The 16,207-nt window shown below is 39.5% G+C and overlaps 1 protein-coding gene across 2 annotated transcripts; it reads right to left on the bottom strand.

Annotated features, from left to right (window-relative positions):
* Positions 1-1,350: 1,350 nt before the first annotated feature.
* On the bottom strand, positions 1,351-15,551 carry ELOC (elongin C). 2 transcript variants are annotated; one of them, XM_054284717.1, is made up of 4 exons: positions 15,466-15,551; positions 8,152-8,210; positions 6,553-6,696; positions 1,351-3,994 (listed from the first exon to the last, which is right to left on the bottom strand). In XM_054284717.1, exons 2-4 carry the CDS (start codon positions 8,153-8,155, stop codon positions 3,804-3,806), a joined length of 339 nt encoding a protein of 112 aa, XP_054140692.1. In that variant the 5' UTR covers positions 8,156-8,210; positions 15,466-15,551; the 3' UTR covers positions 1,351-3,803. The 2 variants fall into 2 exon arrangements, with proteins under 2 accessions (XP_054140692.1, XP_054140693.1); XM_054284718.1 differs by lacking the exon at positions 15,466-15,551 and adding an exon at positions 15,019-15,122.
* Between the last annotated feature and the right edge of the window lie 656 nt (positions 15,552-16,207).

The following is a 16,207-nucleotide window of genomic DNA, read 5'->3' as shown; positions in this document are numbered from 1 at the left end:
GCATTGGTTATCTTCCCATAAAATTGCCATCTAATAAGCTACATTTAAAAACAAATTCAACTCCAATGCAGTTCATTATTTGTCAAAAGCCTTCAAAAGTTGAACTCGTTTCTATGGCAAAAAATCCCTAAAGCCTTTTTTTTCCTAAAGCTTTAGTCTGTCTTTAAAAACAAGCATCATAGTTTATTTTCCAAATCCACTCAGTCTTTAATAAGTTCTTGCTATTTTTCTCTTACTCCTGCTCTTTTTGTCTTACTCAGGTGTTGAAATTAAGTTTATACCACAGCTTCCAGCCTTAGTTTTTAGGTAGGAACAGTGCTACTTCTCCTTGTGCTTTTGTTTACTCTGCAGTAACTACTACTCCCTTAAATTACATTGCAATATTTGAGACCTGGCAAAATAAACTAGGAATACAAAACATGGACTGAGAAGTGAACTTTCCTGCCCCACAACATTCCTTGTCCACTTCATCACACAAACCAACAGATTTAGGCAAGTTTCGGGAGCACCCTTTCAATGGGCAAAGTAAAAAGAAGAAAGGGATAAAAAACCAAACAGTCACTACTGCAATTTAGGCCTGTGAAATAAAATAGACAGTAATAAAACACAGACAGAAGCAACTGATTTTCCAAACTTCCTACCATTAATTGAGAAATGCCTTTAGGATACCGTGTTCAACATCTGTTGAATATAATGGCACAGAGAATCCTGATGGTGAAGCCTCCTTTCTTCGAGTTCAAAACCAAACAGGAATTTCCTATCTTGTGGGAGGGAGTTCTGATCATTCTAGATGCACAGACTATTTCATGTTGGAGACCATCAGAGACTTCTTCAGCAGCTTATACGCACTCAAATGATGACAAACCCAGCATGACTCTTCTCATTGTTTACAAAGAATCTGAGAGTTTTTCTGACTAAATCAGCAGTTCAGCTTAAAATCTGAACCTCAAATGCAGGGCTATCTTTCAAACAAAAGAAGTACCACAATGTGGAAACCCAGGGCAGTTGAAGATTTCAAAATATCCCCAGCAGGATATCCTTGAAGTATCCTTGAAAGTATCCTCTTCAAGCCTGTTCAGGAATACCATGCCTTTTTAGTACTTGGTGCTGAGAGTTCTGGATGCTTGTAATTCAGAGCAGCACAAAGATATCTTAACACTTCAACTCTGTGAAACTCTTCAGAACAATGAAAAAACTCATCACCTTTTATTTTTCACATGCAGCTTCACAACCTATTATCCAAATACTAATGACATTAGCATTTTGCTCACCATACAGTAGAGCCAGGAAAATGATGATTCTGCATATGAACACTTCCTCTAAGATGTCATAAATCAACAGAAACACAGGTTTAAAAATTTTCAACTTTGAAATTTATTTAGAACTCAGGGGTTAAGCGTGGTAAGTTTCCAATTGTCTGATAATAGCATACCCATTTAACTACCATGGAAATTGCACTAATTCTCCCTGCCCCCCTCCCCCTTAGAAATCTGGTTCATTTTAACAGCCGGTGGTTTTGCAAATAGTGCACTCTAGGACACTACTGCAATTCCTGAGTGTTCAAAGCTACTGTATAATACATTAAGCTTAAAGAAAACCAACAAAATTATTATTCAGAGCTAAACCAGCTATTTTACCTTACTGCTAAAGTACAGAATCTTCAAATGCAAATGTATTTTAACAAAATCAAGGAAATTGTTCTAGAATGCTTAAAAAGGGGAAGAGAAAAAAGAAAAGAAGAAAAAGCCCACTGTTTTAAAAAATGGCATCCTTTTTGCCTTAGTTTAAAACGAAATAATGTTTAGCCTGAAGTCATTAGCCTCAAGACTGTTAAAAATGGCTAGTGAACTTAAGACTCACTCAGACTGATATGTAGTTGTGACTAAAATATCCATGTTGGTATTCCTTGACCTTTTAGGGTATTCCTAGCGGCTCTAACAAAAGCAGCATAACAGGGTATCTCTGGTTTATCATTCTAGTGCTCTTGAAAATGAGTTACTAACAGCACTGACCAGAGTGCTTACACATGGAATTTCAGACAATCACCCTACAATGCACTTCAGCTTTACCGTGCAAAGCCAATCTAGTCACAAACATCCCCACATTAAACACATTAAATTGTGCTAAAGTATGTGACGTGAATAAATGTCAGCTAATCTACCAACACACTGACAAACGTCAGCATTGTTTAAGCCCAGAATAAAATTTCACTTGTCATAACTGACCTCCTCCATGGGCAGACTGCATAGTCTATCTAAGCTACTAGTTTTCACCCAGGAAAATCTCTTCCAAGTTGCATTCATGTTGACAAACAGGTTTAGAGGAGAGTTTCAGCCCTCTAAATTAACTGTGAGTTAAAACATCTAGAAAGAGGTTCCACCATCAGTTGATGGGATTTTTCCATGATAGACCACAATCACTTCTTGATCAAAACAAAGCTGAAGCAGTGGCAGCTGATGGAAATTCTAATTACATTGTTCTTGCATCATTTCTCATGATGCATTGGTTGCATTCTCATTTACAGATGATTTTAGCAGAAGGGTTCTTCAGGCTGCAGCTGAACAATAAGCAAGTTTTTGTCTTAAGTTGTTTGTTTTCTTTATGGAAACTTGTTTTGAACAAAGAACTGATACTACAGGCCACTGTCAGCAGGATCTACCAAGACATAACATATTCCACTCTAGTATTATGTCAGTGGCTTGCCAATCTTTTTCCCCTAAAACATTTTTAAAAACACTGGAAATACCTATGAAATTTATAAAACAGCTCCTAAAACATCTGCTTAATGTCCTTTCCTTCAAATATAAAAGACCTCCACATTTCAGGGTCTTTTGCTATGGGTTACAAGGGAGAGGTTGAGGAAGAGGTAAAAGGTAGGACAACTTCTATTTTTTCAGTTGTTATGTTACAAAATTTAAATGACTACTAAATGACTCTACTACTCTAGAGATTAAATACAGACTTTACATAAACAATCAGAACAATGGAAATAAACCATAACTGAAGCTATATAAAATCCTTATCAAGTCAAGTGACAGTATATTAAGAAAAAGCACATATGTTATATAGAAGATAATATACACAGATTTTAAGAGTTACTTTGCCCCTTAAAAGTCACTGTCAGTAGGATCACAGTCTTACTGTACAGACAAGTAACTGGAATATTTGAAATTACTAATGGGGTAAATTGAGGTTATAGAAGCAAAATGTTATCAAGTACACCTTTGCACATGTCTAAACTATGACTTAAATTAAAAGCTTTAAGCATTCTCCTACATACTCCACTTTAAACCTAAATGGAATATCACTGATAGTATATAAAGAGGGCACTTCTAATCTAGTTAGTGTAACTATGCTACAGGACAGCTATCTTACAAAGGAGATTAAGTTCAGATGTTTAGAAACTTTAAAAATAAGAGAAAGCTAGAAACCTTTAACAGCTACTCAAATGTAACTATAATTATCTTTTAGAGAGTATTAGACTAAACTCCAGTATTTGCTACAGCCATTGTATTAAAAGAAAGTTCTACCACACCTAAAGGATAAGGCATAGCCATCTACTAATTGGCATATTTGTTTATTTGTCTCAGTTTGTGAAAAGGTCCTTATTTGTGTAAGCAGCAAAACAAACTCCAACTGAATGATTGCTATATGCAAAAGAACTGAAGGCAATTGCCTCTGCAGTGAACTTTACAGTTCTCAACAGCACACACGCAACATGCTATCTGAAAAAAGTTACTAACTGAACTACATGTATTAAATACTGAAAAAAGTTTTACATTTTTTATTATAATTTATTTTATTTAACAATCTAAGAAGTTTGCAGCCATCAGAAGTTCCAGTGCAATTTCAGGTGCAATTGGGAATTCAGGAATCTCCGTAGAGCTGTTAGTATAGCGGACCTTGTAGGTGAAATACATGCATACTTTGGATAGGACATGGGATGGGATCTCTCTAAAATTGACCTCATTTGTTTCATTTTCTGCAAACTGACCTGTAGAAAGAAAAAAACAACACACAAGAACACCAAACCAGAAGTCAAAATCTCAATTCACTGCAAAATGAAACAACTTACCATATTAATACAATGCATTCTAAATAGACCTGCCTAAGTCTCATCTTCCCAGGTATTAGGTTCTCCATTGTAAAGCAGCATGTGCCACATTCAGAGCCCTCAGGAATATTAAGACACCCAGCATTATGAAATGTTTATTTAGGCTGCAGCCTATCAACATTATTCTGAACAACTACACCAGAAATTTAGATTTACTCCAATACAGCTGATAGGTATTTAGCTGTATGCTAAGCTCTAAAAGGCATCAATCCCAATTTCTGGCTGTCTTATCAAAGGGAAAAAAAAAGGCTTCTAGATGTTTCATATCTGCACACATATATGTGTATATCAGTAGTCTCTTCTATGACCCAGTAGCTTTGAATTCCTCAGTTTCAGGTAGATTTGACAAGAGAGTTGAGACCTCAAAGATACATTAACTTGATAAACAGCGAAAACAGATAGACAGCAGGGACAGGGAAATTCTAGTTGCACTGGAGGGAAGTTTACATGCAGTGCAACTTTATCCCTATTAGATACAAAAGAATTTATTCAGAATTCAAATCTCAAAACACAAGTACATTTGAAATTTGCTTTCTATAGTGCCTATAACCATGAAACCTGGATGATACAAAAGTTAGGATCCTATAATAGAAATCACACAGGATTTCTATTATTTTTGTCTCTCATCCTCTCACATCCTTGGACTTTCAACTCATTAAACTGGAAGGCAATAAAAAAATACTAACATTAACTCCATGTTTATGGGAGACTAGCAATGCTTAGTTCCCACTATTTCTGTGGGCATCTCCTTCTAGCTACAAAGCAGAGCTATTTACTAATGTCTACACAGATTTGTGTAGAAATATCTGCATGCACTGAAGCCAATATGGCTTGAATTTTAGTACAGGAACAATTGGAAGCAAAAGAAGAAATGTTAGCATATTGGCCAAGCTACAGCACTGAAACAAAAGACTTACACATCAGTGAAACTATGACCTACTGAACTAGACAGCAACAGTACTTTTCCTTGTGACCCATTTGTCTTGTTAGTCTTATATAAAATATTCTGGACTGCTGAGACCTATAGAATCAGTTTCTAGCCCTCTAAGCAGGCGACTTTGTCTTTTATTCCTTCACACTGAATGAATTCAGAGCAAGTCTTGTAACTATTCTTCCTCTTAGATGTCTGGGAGGCTGACATGGACACAAAACACTTATTACATATTTTCAAATGCAACTATTAAAATGACACTGAGAATTTTAATTGCTCAGTTTGCCCAAGTATTACTAAGTAATTAAAAAATATATTAAACCAATAGGTCTTTCCAGTCTCACCAGAATCTAAATGAGAACATAAGAAAGACCATATTCAGCTCCAAGCTTCATGTAGCCTACTGCCCCACCACCGAAGTGGCCAAAGGAAAACATACAGGATGAAAGTATAGAAGAGAGAAAGCACTTGTGTTAATTTCTCCCTGTTCTCTCCCCCACCCTTTTGGTCTTCAAAAATTAGTTCAGACACTTCTTAAACCAGATATAGTCTCATATATTCAGCAACACGTGAGGTCCTTCCCTCCTGTAAGTTTATCTCCCCTCACCTCAAGCTAACTTTCACCATTAAGTTCAGGAACTCTTTGTCATAGGATGCAGTTAACATGTGGCCTTAACCCCAGTAGGCAGCAAAGCACCACACAGCCTCTTGCTCATTTACCCCTGCTGTGGGTGGACAAGGGAAGAGGAAAGGAACAGTAAAAGTAAGAAAACTTGTAGGCTGAGAGAAGAGAAAGGAAACAAAACAAGTGATGCAATGGTTATCACCACCTCCCATGGGCAGACTGATGACCAGACAGCTCTCAAGCAAAAGATGGCTCACTTCCCTTTTTTACACCTCTCCCTTTTGTACTTTGGAGCAGGACATATGGAATAATATCTCCTTCAGTAGTTTGCTCAGGTCATGTTGGCTGTGTTCCCTCCCAGCCTCTTGCACACCCTCCTGTCTGGTTATTGAGTGGGGAAAGAGTGAGAAACAGAGGAGGCTTGAACAGTGTGTATCTTTCAGTAACAGCTAAAGCAGGTGTGTTGTTGGCTCTGTTTTAGTCACAAATATAAAGCACAGAACCATGTGACCTGCTATGAAGAAAATTAACTCCATATGGAATATCAGAAGTTCTGCTAAGGATGTGGAAATAAAGAACTACCCGCTTTCATTCATTCTGAACTTGGCAGCTCCATGTTTCATATAATACCCTCAAGTTGTCATACCATGGGAAACTAGTAGCAATGCAGGACAGAGTAAGACTCCTAACTGTCCAAATAGCAGAGTCAATTTTAAGTCTGGTACCACAATACCCCAACAGAAATGGACTGTTCTGCTGGAAACTAGACAGGATGTGGAAAAGTTAGCATTTTTTCTAACTTTCACTTACAGCATGATAAAAATTCAAACTGTCCAAAAGTGAAAACAAAGAAGGTAAAGGTACTAAGTCTTCTGTACCTACCTGGTCCACTCAACATAGCTTTTATTGTTCCTGATGTTAATGCATGCTCTCTTTTTACAATGAACTCATGGCCATCAGAGGATATTAACTTCACATACATAGCATCTGGGCCCTCACACCCACCGTATGTCTTCTCTTCTCCATCTGTAATGGAAAAAAAGACAATGGTTTCAGAACACAATATACTGATTCACATTACTAAAAATGCAAGTTGCAGTTTTTTCTATGACTATGTTTGCAGACTGAAGAGCCCAATACAACCAGAAATGAGAAAGAAGCATTTTACATGTTTGAAGATTATTTTTCTGAAGTAACTAGCAATCTGTTTTAAAGTAATTTTGCAAAACTTGGAATTTTTTAATTAACATCCCTCCATCATCAAATTCTGACATGATTTTTAAAAATCTACATAGGAATGAAATTTTCCTTTAGACATTCTCAAGTCAATTGAACATGCTACTGCTTCCCTCCATTAAATCTATAGTCATGTTTATCATACTAATACTTGCTAAAAATTAACCAAACACATATTTGATACTGAAAAATACAGACAGCAAGGAAAAAATGCCTTCTGAAGCACTGATAAGAACAAAAGCAGTCAATATTCCTGCACTGAAGAAATGATATGAAGTAAGACTCATTCTCCCTGACTGCCCAACCAGACCCAGAAACATACAGCATCAGTGCATACCAGTGCTGTGGCCTTTGGCAGAAAGCATGGAAAGTGCCAAAGCACTAAACCTAGGGAGATTTGAAAAATTCTCCCCACAGCAGTTGGACAGTGTTTCCAGCTTCCCTTATCCCTTCTGTTTTGCTGAATACCTGCTCTCTACTTTGTTTCTTCTGAAGGCTTTATCCCTCTTCCCTTTTTGTGCCTTCTTTTATTGTATCCTGACAGTGCTACTTTTAAAAGCTGAATTACTGTTGCCTGTGTAGCAAATAAAACATTCCCCCAGTCAAGTTGCTTTGTGAACTTGGAGTTAAAATTGCATTATGTAGCTATTACCAAGTTTAATAAAGTTCTACAAGTGCCAAACATGCTATAACACAGTCAGAGAAAGTATAGACAAAACCAGAATCCATCCAATCCTGTTTCATTAACCAGTCATTTGTTAAGGCAGAAACAACAGTTTCAGAAATGTAGTCATTTCACACACAATGTAATTTATCAGAAATCAGCCTGTATTATGATCTCTGAGCCAGAATTCAACAGGCTGACTTTAGTTAAGAAACAAAGAATTATTTTAAAATAAGTACATAGTGAAATTTTCTTGGCCACTATATAAACATTTAGTGCTATAAAAGCCTAGAGGCATTCCTATTTTAGCATGTACATTTTCAGGACTATGCATGTTAGGCAAGTGAAATTTTTTGTTAGAACAGATGCACTCTGAACAAATCTTCCAGTAAACAGTCATTTGAGAAAATTCTCCTACAAAACATCTATGGGAAGTTGTTTAAAGCATCTATAGGAAGTTTGAGGCTACAAGAAGTGACAAGATCAACATTTAAAGAATTAGAATCCACCTCCTCTACTGACGTGAGAAAATGCTTCAAATAATACAAAACCAAGAAACACTCTTGAAGTTGTGAACTTACCCATTCTCTTCTTATAAAAAAATGTTTCTTTTCAACTGCAGATTTTGCAATAGGAGCGTCTGAAAAAACACAAGTGGCAATATTTTGAGTCAGCAGCACAATTTTTAAATTCCCCTTTACTTACTAGTCTTTATGTTACCATAAACACTCTTCCAAAGAGAACATGACGACAGACAACACGCAGTGTTGATGAGCAGTATGTTTTGACAACAGGAAACCTAAGAAGTTCACCCATGGGAAATGCAAACCCTGCACCTCAGCACCTCCAGTACTATGTGGAGGCCGACCTGCTGGAAAGCAGCTTTGCACAAATGGCCCTGAGGGTGCTGGTGGACAAGCTGGGCATGAGCCAGCAGTGTGCCCTTGCAGGTGCCAACAGCACCCTGGACTTTATTTAAGAGCATTCCCAGCAGGCTGAGGCAGGTGATCCTGCCCCTCCACTCGGCACTGCTGGGACACATCTGGAGTGCTGGGGTCAGTATGACAGACTGAAGTGAGTCCTGCAAAGGGTCACAAAGATGACTGAGGGATTGAAGCACTTGTCACACAAGGACAGGCTGAGAGAACTAGGGTTGTTTAGGCCAGAGGAGAGAAGGCTCAGGGATCAGTCTAATCAGTATGCACTAAATACCTGGCCTTCAACCTGTCCTTCACAGAAGATTGACAGTTCCCAATATCACCATCAATATCACCTAGATAATCTACTTCAGACATGTATTGTAGGTACAGTTAACCAGGAGCACCCATAGCTGGTATACTGATATCCAGCTTGCTGCATGTGTTTTTCTCTATGGAAAGGAAATTAAAGAGTTAGAGAAATGGAAGTACTTATTTGCAAAACAAATCTGGTATTTTCACATACAACTTCTATTTCTTTACCCCAAGCTGCATCTCTTCTGTCTAAAAGAAAACTTTGGAAGAGAAATTCTACCCACCCACCTGCTGTCCTAAAATTCCTTTCATAACAACAGCCACTCCGCAAACATTAGCCCAGTACAAATCAATGACACTGCTGTATGTCCACACATCTAGGAAAATAGCACAAGTGATTCCAGATGGTCTCCCAGCTGATATGCAGGGTTGAGGGCAGTAAAGAGATCAGCATAGAGACCACATCCCACATTTGCTCCCTCCTATGTTTCTGGTAAACATTTATTAAAAAAATGTAAGCAAGCTGAGGAAGCTGCACAATTTGAAAGAAGTACTACAGACACCTCTTTGCTATTGTTGAACACTTCACTTCTGCCCAGCACTTTGATGCTGGTTTATTCCATCTGTCTTTTTTCAAAATGTCACTTTGATGCTGCTTTATTCTATCTGTCTTTTTACAAATATGAAGTAGTGCAAATGTCTCCTCATGCTTTCATAAGAAGGCACTTTGTTATGCTCACCTAATGAAACTACACACGCATAACCAATAGTTTTTAGTTGTCTGAAGGGAAATGAGCAAAAATAATCCTCCACTTACACTGCTGCTTTCTTTGAAAGTTATCCTGACTTTACAGAACTATCTCTAAAAAATATTTTCTTTACCACTAATATAAGCAACATTTTAACCTGTACTCTTGGCATGGGAAAAGTTCCTGAATATAAGGCACACTTAAGAATGTTCTTTGAGAGTTAATTTGTGTATGATATAATAGAAATTCCCTAACATGGTGTGTTAAATGCCCTCATCACTTTAGCTAATTCTAGGAACTCATCTAAGGAACTTATATTTGGGTGCTGGGACAGCTAGGGCCCAAAACTGATGGGATCTTGCACCCTATTTCAACATTTTTTTGCAAATGGAAATCAGTCATCTTATTGGAGAGTATCTGTTGCTCAGGAACTGAAGAAATACCTCACATTGCTACTTCTACTTTGCAAAAGACGATCACTTGTACTACATTTTTTTCTAGCCACAAAGCCATTTCCTACATTGCAAACGAGTAGTGAAACCATCCTTGATTTATAAATAATAATACTTGGAAAAAAAAAAGAAAACCAACACGGAAGTGAAACCATTCTTTGGAAGTGTTGGTGATGATAAAATATGCCTTGGTTTACAATACAAATAATGCCACTAAACACAGGAGTAAAGGCTAGTTAATGGAAATGCAGACATATTAGCACCTTGCAAGGTAAAAGCCTAAGTTGAGGAAACATACATTGAAAGATTGAAAATGGAGAACTGAAAAAGTCTACACAAAAACAGCAGATGTTGCAAAAATACACAAAGAGCATTTTAATAAATCAAATGCGCTATCATATGATTAGAGAGGAAAAACCACAGTAATTAACAAAGAAGAAAAAATTATCAGGCTCAGTGGGCTGAATTCAATGGTACTAAAGCAGGATAAAAATGCAGTAAGCCTTCATAGTTCTAGGGCATGCTGAACTAATCTAGTTTCTAAAAAATTAATCAGTCATTTTCTTTGGGAAAAAGGAAACTCAAACAAGATGCAATCTTCATATATCATCTGGGGTTAAATAAATGTGATGAGAGGTAATCTTAAAATGAGAAAGAATCTTTCTACAAGAATACAAGAGCACAGTATGGTGTTGCAAACATAGGAAAGAACTACTAGTTCCCCCAAAGAAATATGTTGATTTTTTTAAAGCAATGCTGCCAGAAAAGAATAGGCAGATTTGGATGAGACAGAAGTGGAAAGCATTGCCACAAAAGTGGGACAAAATGTAACACAGACAAGTGACCAGTCCTGAAGAAGCCACATGAAATTAAGTCATATGAAATCAAGACTCCTGCATGAAGGGACCAATACAGTCTTCTTTCATGTAGTCAGGGCATGTTATTTGGGACTATAGTCTTTCTGTGGTAAACTACAAACCGATGGAGGTCTGTGGGAGCAAAAGAAAAATAAAAGGGTGACGCACAAAGAGGCAAATGCACATTGAGGATTCCTTTTCAATAAAGATAGGGAATATGAGCAATGTTGCAGATGAGCAACAGCTTGTCTGGAATACCACACGTAATTCTGAATTCCTTTTTTCAAGTAAAAGAAGTTTGAATTAGAAGAACTACAGAGGGAACCTACTGATATGACTAAAAAGCCTGTTTATAAAAGAAAAATTAATCCTCCTTATTCAGCTTAGCAAAACTGGGATGGAGATAAATATAAAAATTCATTAAAAGGATAAACATCGGCAGAAAAATGATGCCAACATAATATCTCAGTTTAAGTTCAACTAATGAAAATGAGCAAAAATAAAAGTACAATTTATAGCGCTGTTCCAGAATCCAAGTTTGGTTCTGGATACAGAAAACTCCAAACATTCAACTGCCAAAAGTAAAAGACGAAGAAAAGCCAACCTGCTTTCAAGAAAAAGACATAATATTTCCAATATATGATGCATCTGACATGTTAGCAAGGGACACACTGAGTTTCACTCAATTTCCATTCTGATGCAATGATGTGTCATTAAAAAAAATCATTAACATCATTAGCAGTACAAATTTATTCCTGATAAAATAGCCAACAGCTCTCTGAAAAATCAGAGAGCCAATGCAACAAATGAGGAGAAAAGAAAAACAAGAAACTCAGGAACTCTGAAAAACCTAAATAACCAGTAATGTTTGCTCTTCTGGATAAAGAAGTGCTCAGTCTGTCATGATATTGTATGAAGATCAGAACACTTTCAAAGGCAGAAAAAAGTGCACATAGAAAATAAAGCAAAAGAATATAGAAATACCTCCCACAAATTCTCACTTCAGCATACAGGGAGTACAAAAAGAACATGGAAGGAAATTTTCTGTACCTTTTTTTTTAATTGACAATGGCATGGCCTTAAGTTTTAAATAATAGATCCAGGAAAGTCAAGCAACCTTGTATGTTGTCTTCTAAGAAATTATTTTCTCTCACTGTATTTCCAGTGTACTGTTTATTACAAAACATATCACTATATTTTCCTTCTGTATAATGAAAGCAGCATAAATGACAAGACAATGGGAATAAAGAGACAGATTTCTGAACATGCTTGGTAACTACCTACATTTTAATTACTTTCCCACATTTTATAGTTGCCCTGTTTGACTTCAACAAGGCTACACCAATGCAGCAGTCAGGAGAAGAACAATACAAGTTTTGTTAATGTGCACTTTTTACATATATTGACTTGTCTATTTCAGACTCCTGCAAAGAACTACTAATTTATGTTGAAGTATGTTCACAATTCCATTTGCCCTTCAAGAAGCTTATGTGGCATTACCACAATGTAGCTCAGCTCCCTGACTTAAATGTCAAAAAACCACATATATTAGATATTACTGTTCTCCTGCTTTGCCTCCTTAAAAAAAAAAAAAAGGCAAAAACCTGCATTTATTAAGAGAAAGTTTACATAAAAGGGATATGCCACTTTTTAATCAGAAGGAGCACATACAACAACTAAACCCAGTGTATTTGGCACAGAAACTTTCCAACCAGTCTAAAAATTACTTCCTGCTGCAGAAAACACAGAATTGTCTGGATATTAGAGAACTGAAAATTGCCACAAGCTGCCAGAATATTTTCATCTACAAGGTAAAATAGTGTAAAATATCACAAACCCCTAAACCATGGCAATTAAGCCACACAAGGCAAGTGTTCTTGTTTCCCTACCTCAACATCTTCTTACACCCCTAAGAAGAAATAGGAACTTTAGTCTGTTTACTCTAATCTTCTTCCTGCTTCTCTTGACCACCAAATGCAAGAACAAAACTGAAAGTGGGATGTTCACAATCATCCCAGCTCACTCCCAAAGCTGCATGCTGGCCTCCCAAGCTTGCCAGAATTTCCAGAATATCATTTCTTTGTATGCCTTGTAAGCCATTGAGTGGGACAGACCTGAAGGACATAGGCTGAACACGCTGGAACACTGCACAGCTTCCAACCTTCACTGCTCTGTTCTCATTTGCACAAGAACATTGAATCTATGCAAACATTTCAAGCATTCAGATTCTTTGATCCCACAGGAAAATCCTTTAAAAACTCAGCTTCTGGTTTAAGGAAATTCAAATAGCTTCCAACTCATTAGCTGCACGACAGACACATGACTTTTGTACACTTCAGCTGCTGACATTTCTATCCTACACTATCCATTTCTGGAAAACATGGCAAATTGTCCTTCACCAACTCCTATGCTTGTTTAAAAGCCAAATGTGACAATTTTTTGGGTCATTGATATATCAGTAAGAGTTTATCAATTACCAAAGGCTGCTGCATGTTACAACTGTTCAATCCTAAATTCTACTCTATCCTGTATAATAACTTGTTTAAATACACTGCTCTTCAGTTTAGCATTCACTGCTCAGCACACATCAAAAAATAATTCAGGTAATAATAGTTAAGGGATTGAAGCATATTTAGAAAAAACATGAGGAGAAACTGGGAGAGCAGGATTTCCAAATCAGCTGATTCACTACTCCAGTACTCTCAGACTCCAAAATTCAAATTTCCTGGGACACACAGGAGTGTGAGAGGAAGGCATACTGCACCTGAAGGCTAGCTGAGATAAACAGGAGATGGGGTAGGATTGCATGTACAGACAACAAAAGATCTTAAGATTTATCTTCCTGTTTAAAGAAACTTTCCTTTTCAGTAATTCCCCAGAAAGCTTCAAGCAAAAAAAACCTCAAAAACATGGGCAAGGGAGTGTCACTATTTTCTTCCAAAGAAACTTCCACGCTGTACCGTACAGCTCTTGCCATTGGGGGGAAAGAGGAAAAATTTTACAGGGCATGGATTTCTGCCCTTTTGTTATAGGCATTCACCAAAAACTGCTGTTATGCAAACTACCCCACAACAAAGCCAACTAAATCCTGAGCCTTTCTAGGTGCTGCGGGACTTGTCAAAATACATTGAAGTTCCTTAAAATAATCTGACAAACCCCATACCTTCATGGCATAACTTGAGGATTTATTGTAACATACAGGAGAATTGTAAAAACACAGTACACCACTTGAGGCTGAGAATCCTTGAGTGTGATACTCATTTGTCTCTCAATAACAATATTAGAACAACTAACAATATTAAAATTCTTCACATTAAGACTATGTGAAACTATCTAAATCTGTTCATTGCCCACTCTGGCACAGGGGAAAAAAAAAAGAGAAGATCTCAAATGGCTTTTCTCTGACATAACAAGGAAAAAATAAATGCTGTAGTGCTAGAACTGTCTAAAAATTATCTCAACGTTCCAAGTGAAAGCATTAGCAAAAACTTTCCTGACGTAAACATTTTACTGATATAACTTAAGCTCATTACAAGGCTGATCTCAAGGCATAAGGTGTGTGCCACCTGTGCAAAGATGTGGCCAATGTACTACAGGAAAACTAATTCACACCTACTGCCGTTCAAAGTAACTCTTCAGTTAACTGAACATGATCCCTCCCCCAACAATTATTTTGGCCCTTACTAGAGCAAAGGGAGAAAATCGGGAGCATGTAGGGGATTACTCAGAAATAAGTGCACAAAGTGGTTCTTACCCTAAAGACCTCTGACGTGCCTGTTTATCTATGTTTTTCTGGTTTGCTTCCAAAAACCATCGAAGCCAAGTAAACAAACGGCCTGTGACTATCTAGGTCTCCTCAGAATGCAAAGCTTAACTTACCAAACGCAATTAGAAATAATTCATAAAAGTTAACTGGTGGAAGATCAAATTGACTGTCAAAGCGAACTGCCAGCAGCACCAGCACCTTTTCACACACAAATGTGAAGCCCTCAATAACTTACCAATGCTCAGGTTACCTTGTATTAAAGCAGAACCTCCCTCTGAGGAACACAGGGCATTCAAAAGCTCGTTTCTGTCTATACAAGTAGGGGTATCACCCTTTTCTTTGCTTACATCCGCCGACCAGACAGCCGAATCACTTTAACCAGCGCGTCTCACCTTGGCAAAACAACCCCTGGGGGCGCATCCGAAATTCTTTCGGCCTGAACTTTTCCCCTCTCCCTACGGCCTGGCGTAGGGAAGGGGCGAGCGTCGCTTACGGCAGGAGTTCGGGAGCGATGCTCAAACCCGGCACTGCCCCAGAGCCCCTTGTCCGGCGGCGCCGGGGTTCCACAGAGAGCGTTCTGGGGGAGGAACGCGCCTTTGGCCACCGCCTCGGTGGGAGAACCCCGGCCTGGCACCGCGCCCCGCGCACCCCGGCGCCGCTCCGGCGCCGCTCCGGCCCCTCCACCCGCCCCCGTTCTGCCCCCCCCCCCGCGCCGGGCGCGGGGCGAGGCCCGCTGCCCGCCGCGGGGCCGCTGCCGGGGCCGCCCGCTCCCCGCCCGACGGGGCGCCCCGGCCCCGCGGTGTCCCCGGCGGGGTCTCGCTCCCGCGGCCGCCCCTCACCCGTGGGCGCCGCTCCCTCCGCCCCGCTCGCAGGGCCGCGGTGTCGGCCCAGCTGCCTCCGAGCGCTTCCGCCCGGGTCACGGGCCGCTTCCGCTCCCCCGCGCCCAGCCCGTGCGGCGCCCGTGCTCCCGGCATGCTGTGCGCGCCGAGCGGTGCATGCTGGGGCGCGTAGTTCCCGGGGTCATCTGCAGACCCGCCATGTCAGGGTTTGGCGGTGTCGGCCGACGGCAGCCGAACACGAGCGAACGCGTGCCCGGCTGGCCAGGAAGGCCAGTGGCGTCTTGGCTTGTGTGCAGAATGGTGTGGCCAGCAGAAACAGGGCAGTGATGCGCTCAGCGCTGATGAGGCCGCACCTCGAGTCCTGTGTTAAGTTCTGGGCCTCTCAATTAATGCACAGCATCGAGGTGCTGGACGCTGTCCAGAGGAGGGTAACGAAGCTGGGTAAAGGTTCTGGCGCATGAGCCTTGTGAGGAGCGCCTGAGAGAGCTGGAGTAATTTAGCCTGGAGAAGAGAAGGCTCAGTGAAAACCTTATGGCTCTCTACAGCTCTCTGAAAGGAGATTCTTAGGTGGGGTCAGCCCGGGCAGCTGGCGAGAGGACACAAAGCAATGGCCTCAAGCTGTGTCAGGGGAGGTTCAGGTTGGGCATCAGGAGGAATTTCTTCACAGAAAGAATGTTAGACTTGGAATGAACTGCCCAGAGAGGTGGTGGAGTCACCATCTCGGGGGTGTTTAAAGGATAAT

The sequence above is a fragment of the Melozone crissalis genome, unplaced genomic scaffold (genome assembly GCF_028551555.1).
Source record: "Melozone crissalis strain CALT ecotype California unplaced genomic scaffold, PUWL_Pcris_2 ptg000042l_1, whole genome shotgun sequence".
In the NCBI taxonomy this organism is placed as follows: domain Eukaryota; kingdom Metazoa; phylum Chordata; class Aves; order Passeriformes; family Passerellidae; genus Melozone; species Melozone crissalis.
Note: the sequence above shows the minus strand (reverse complement) of the source record. Positions and strands in the feature narration are given on the sequence as shown.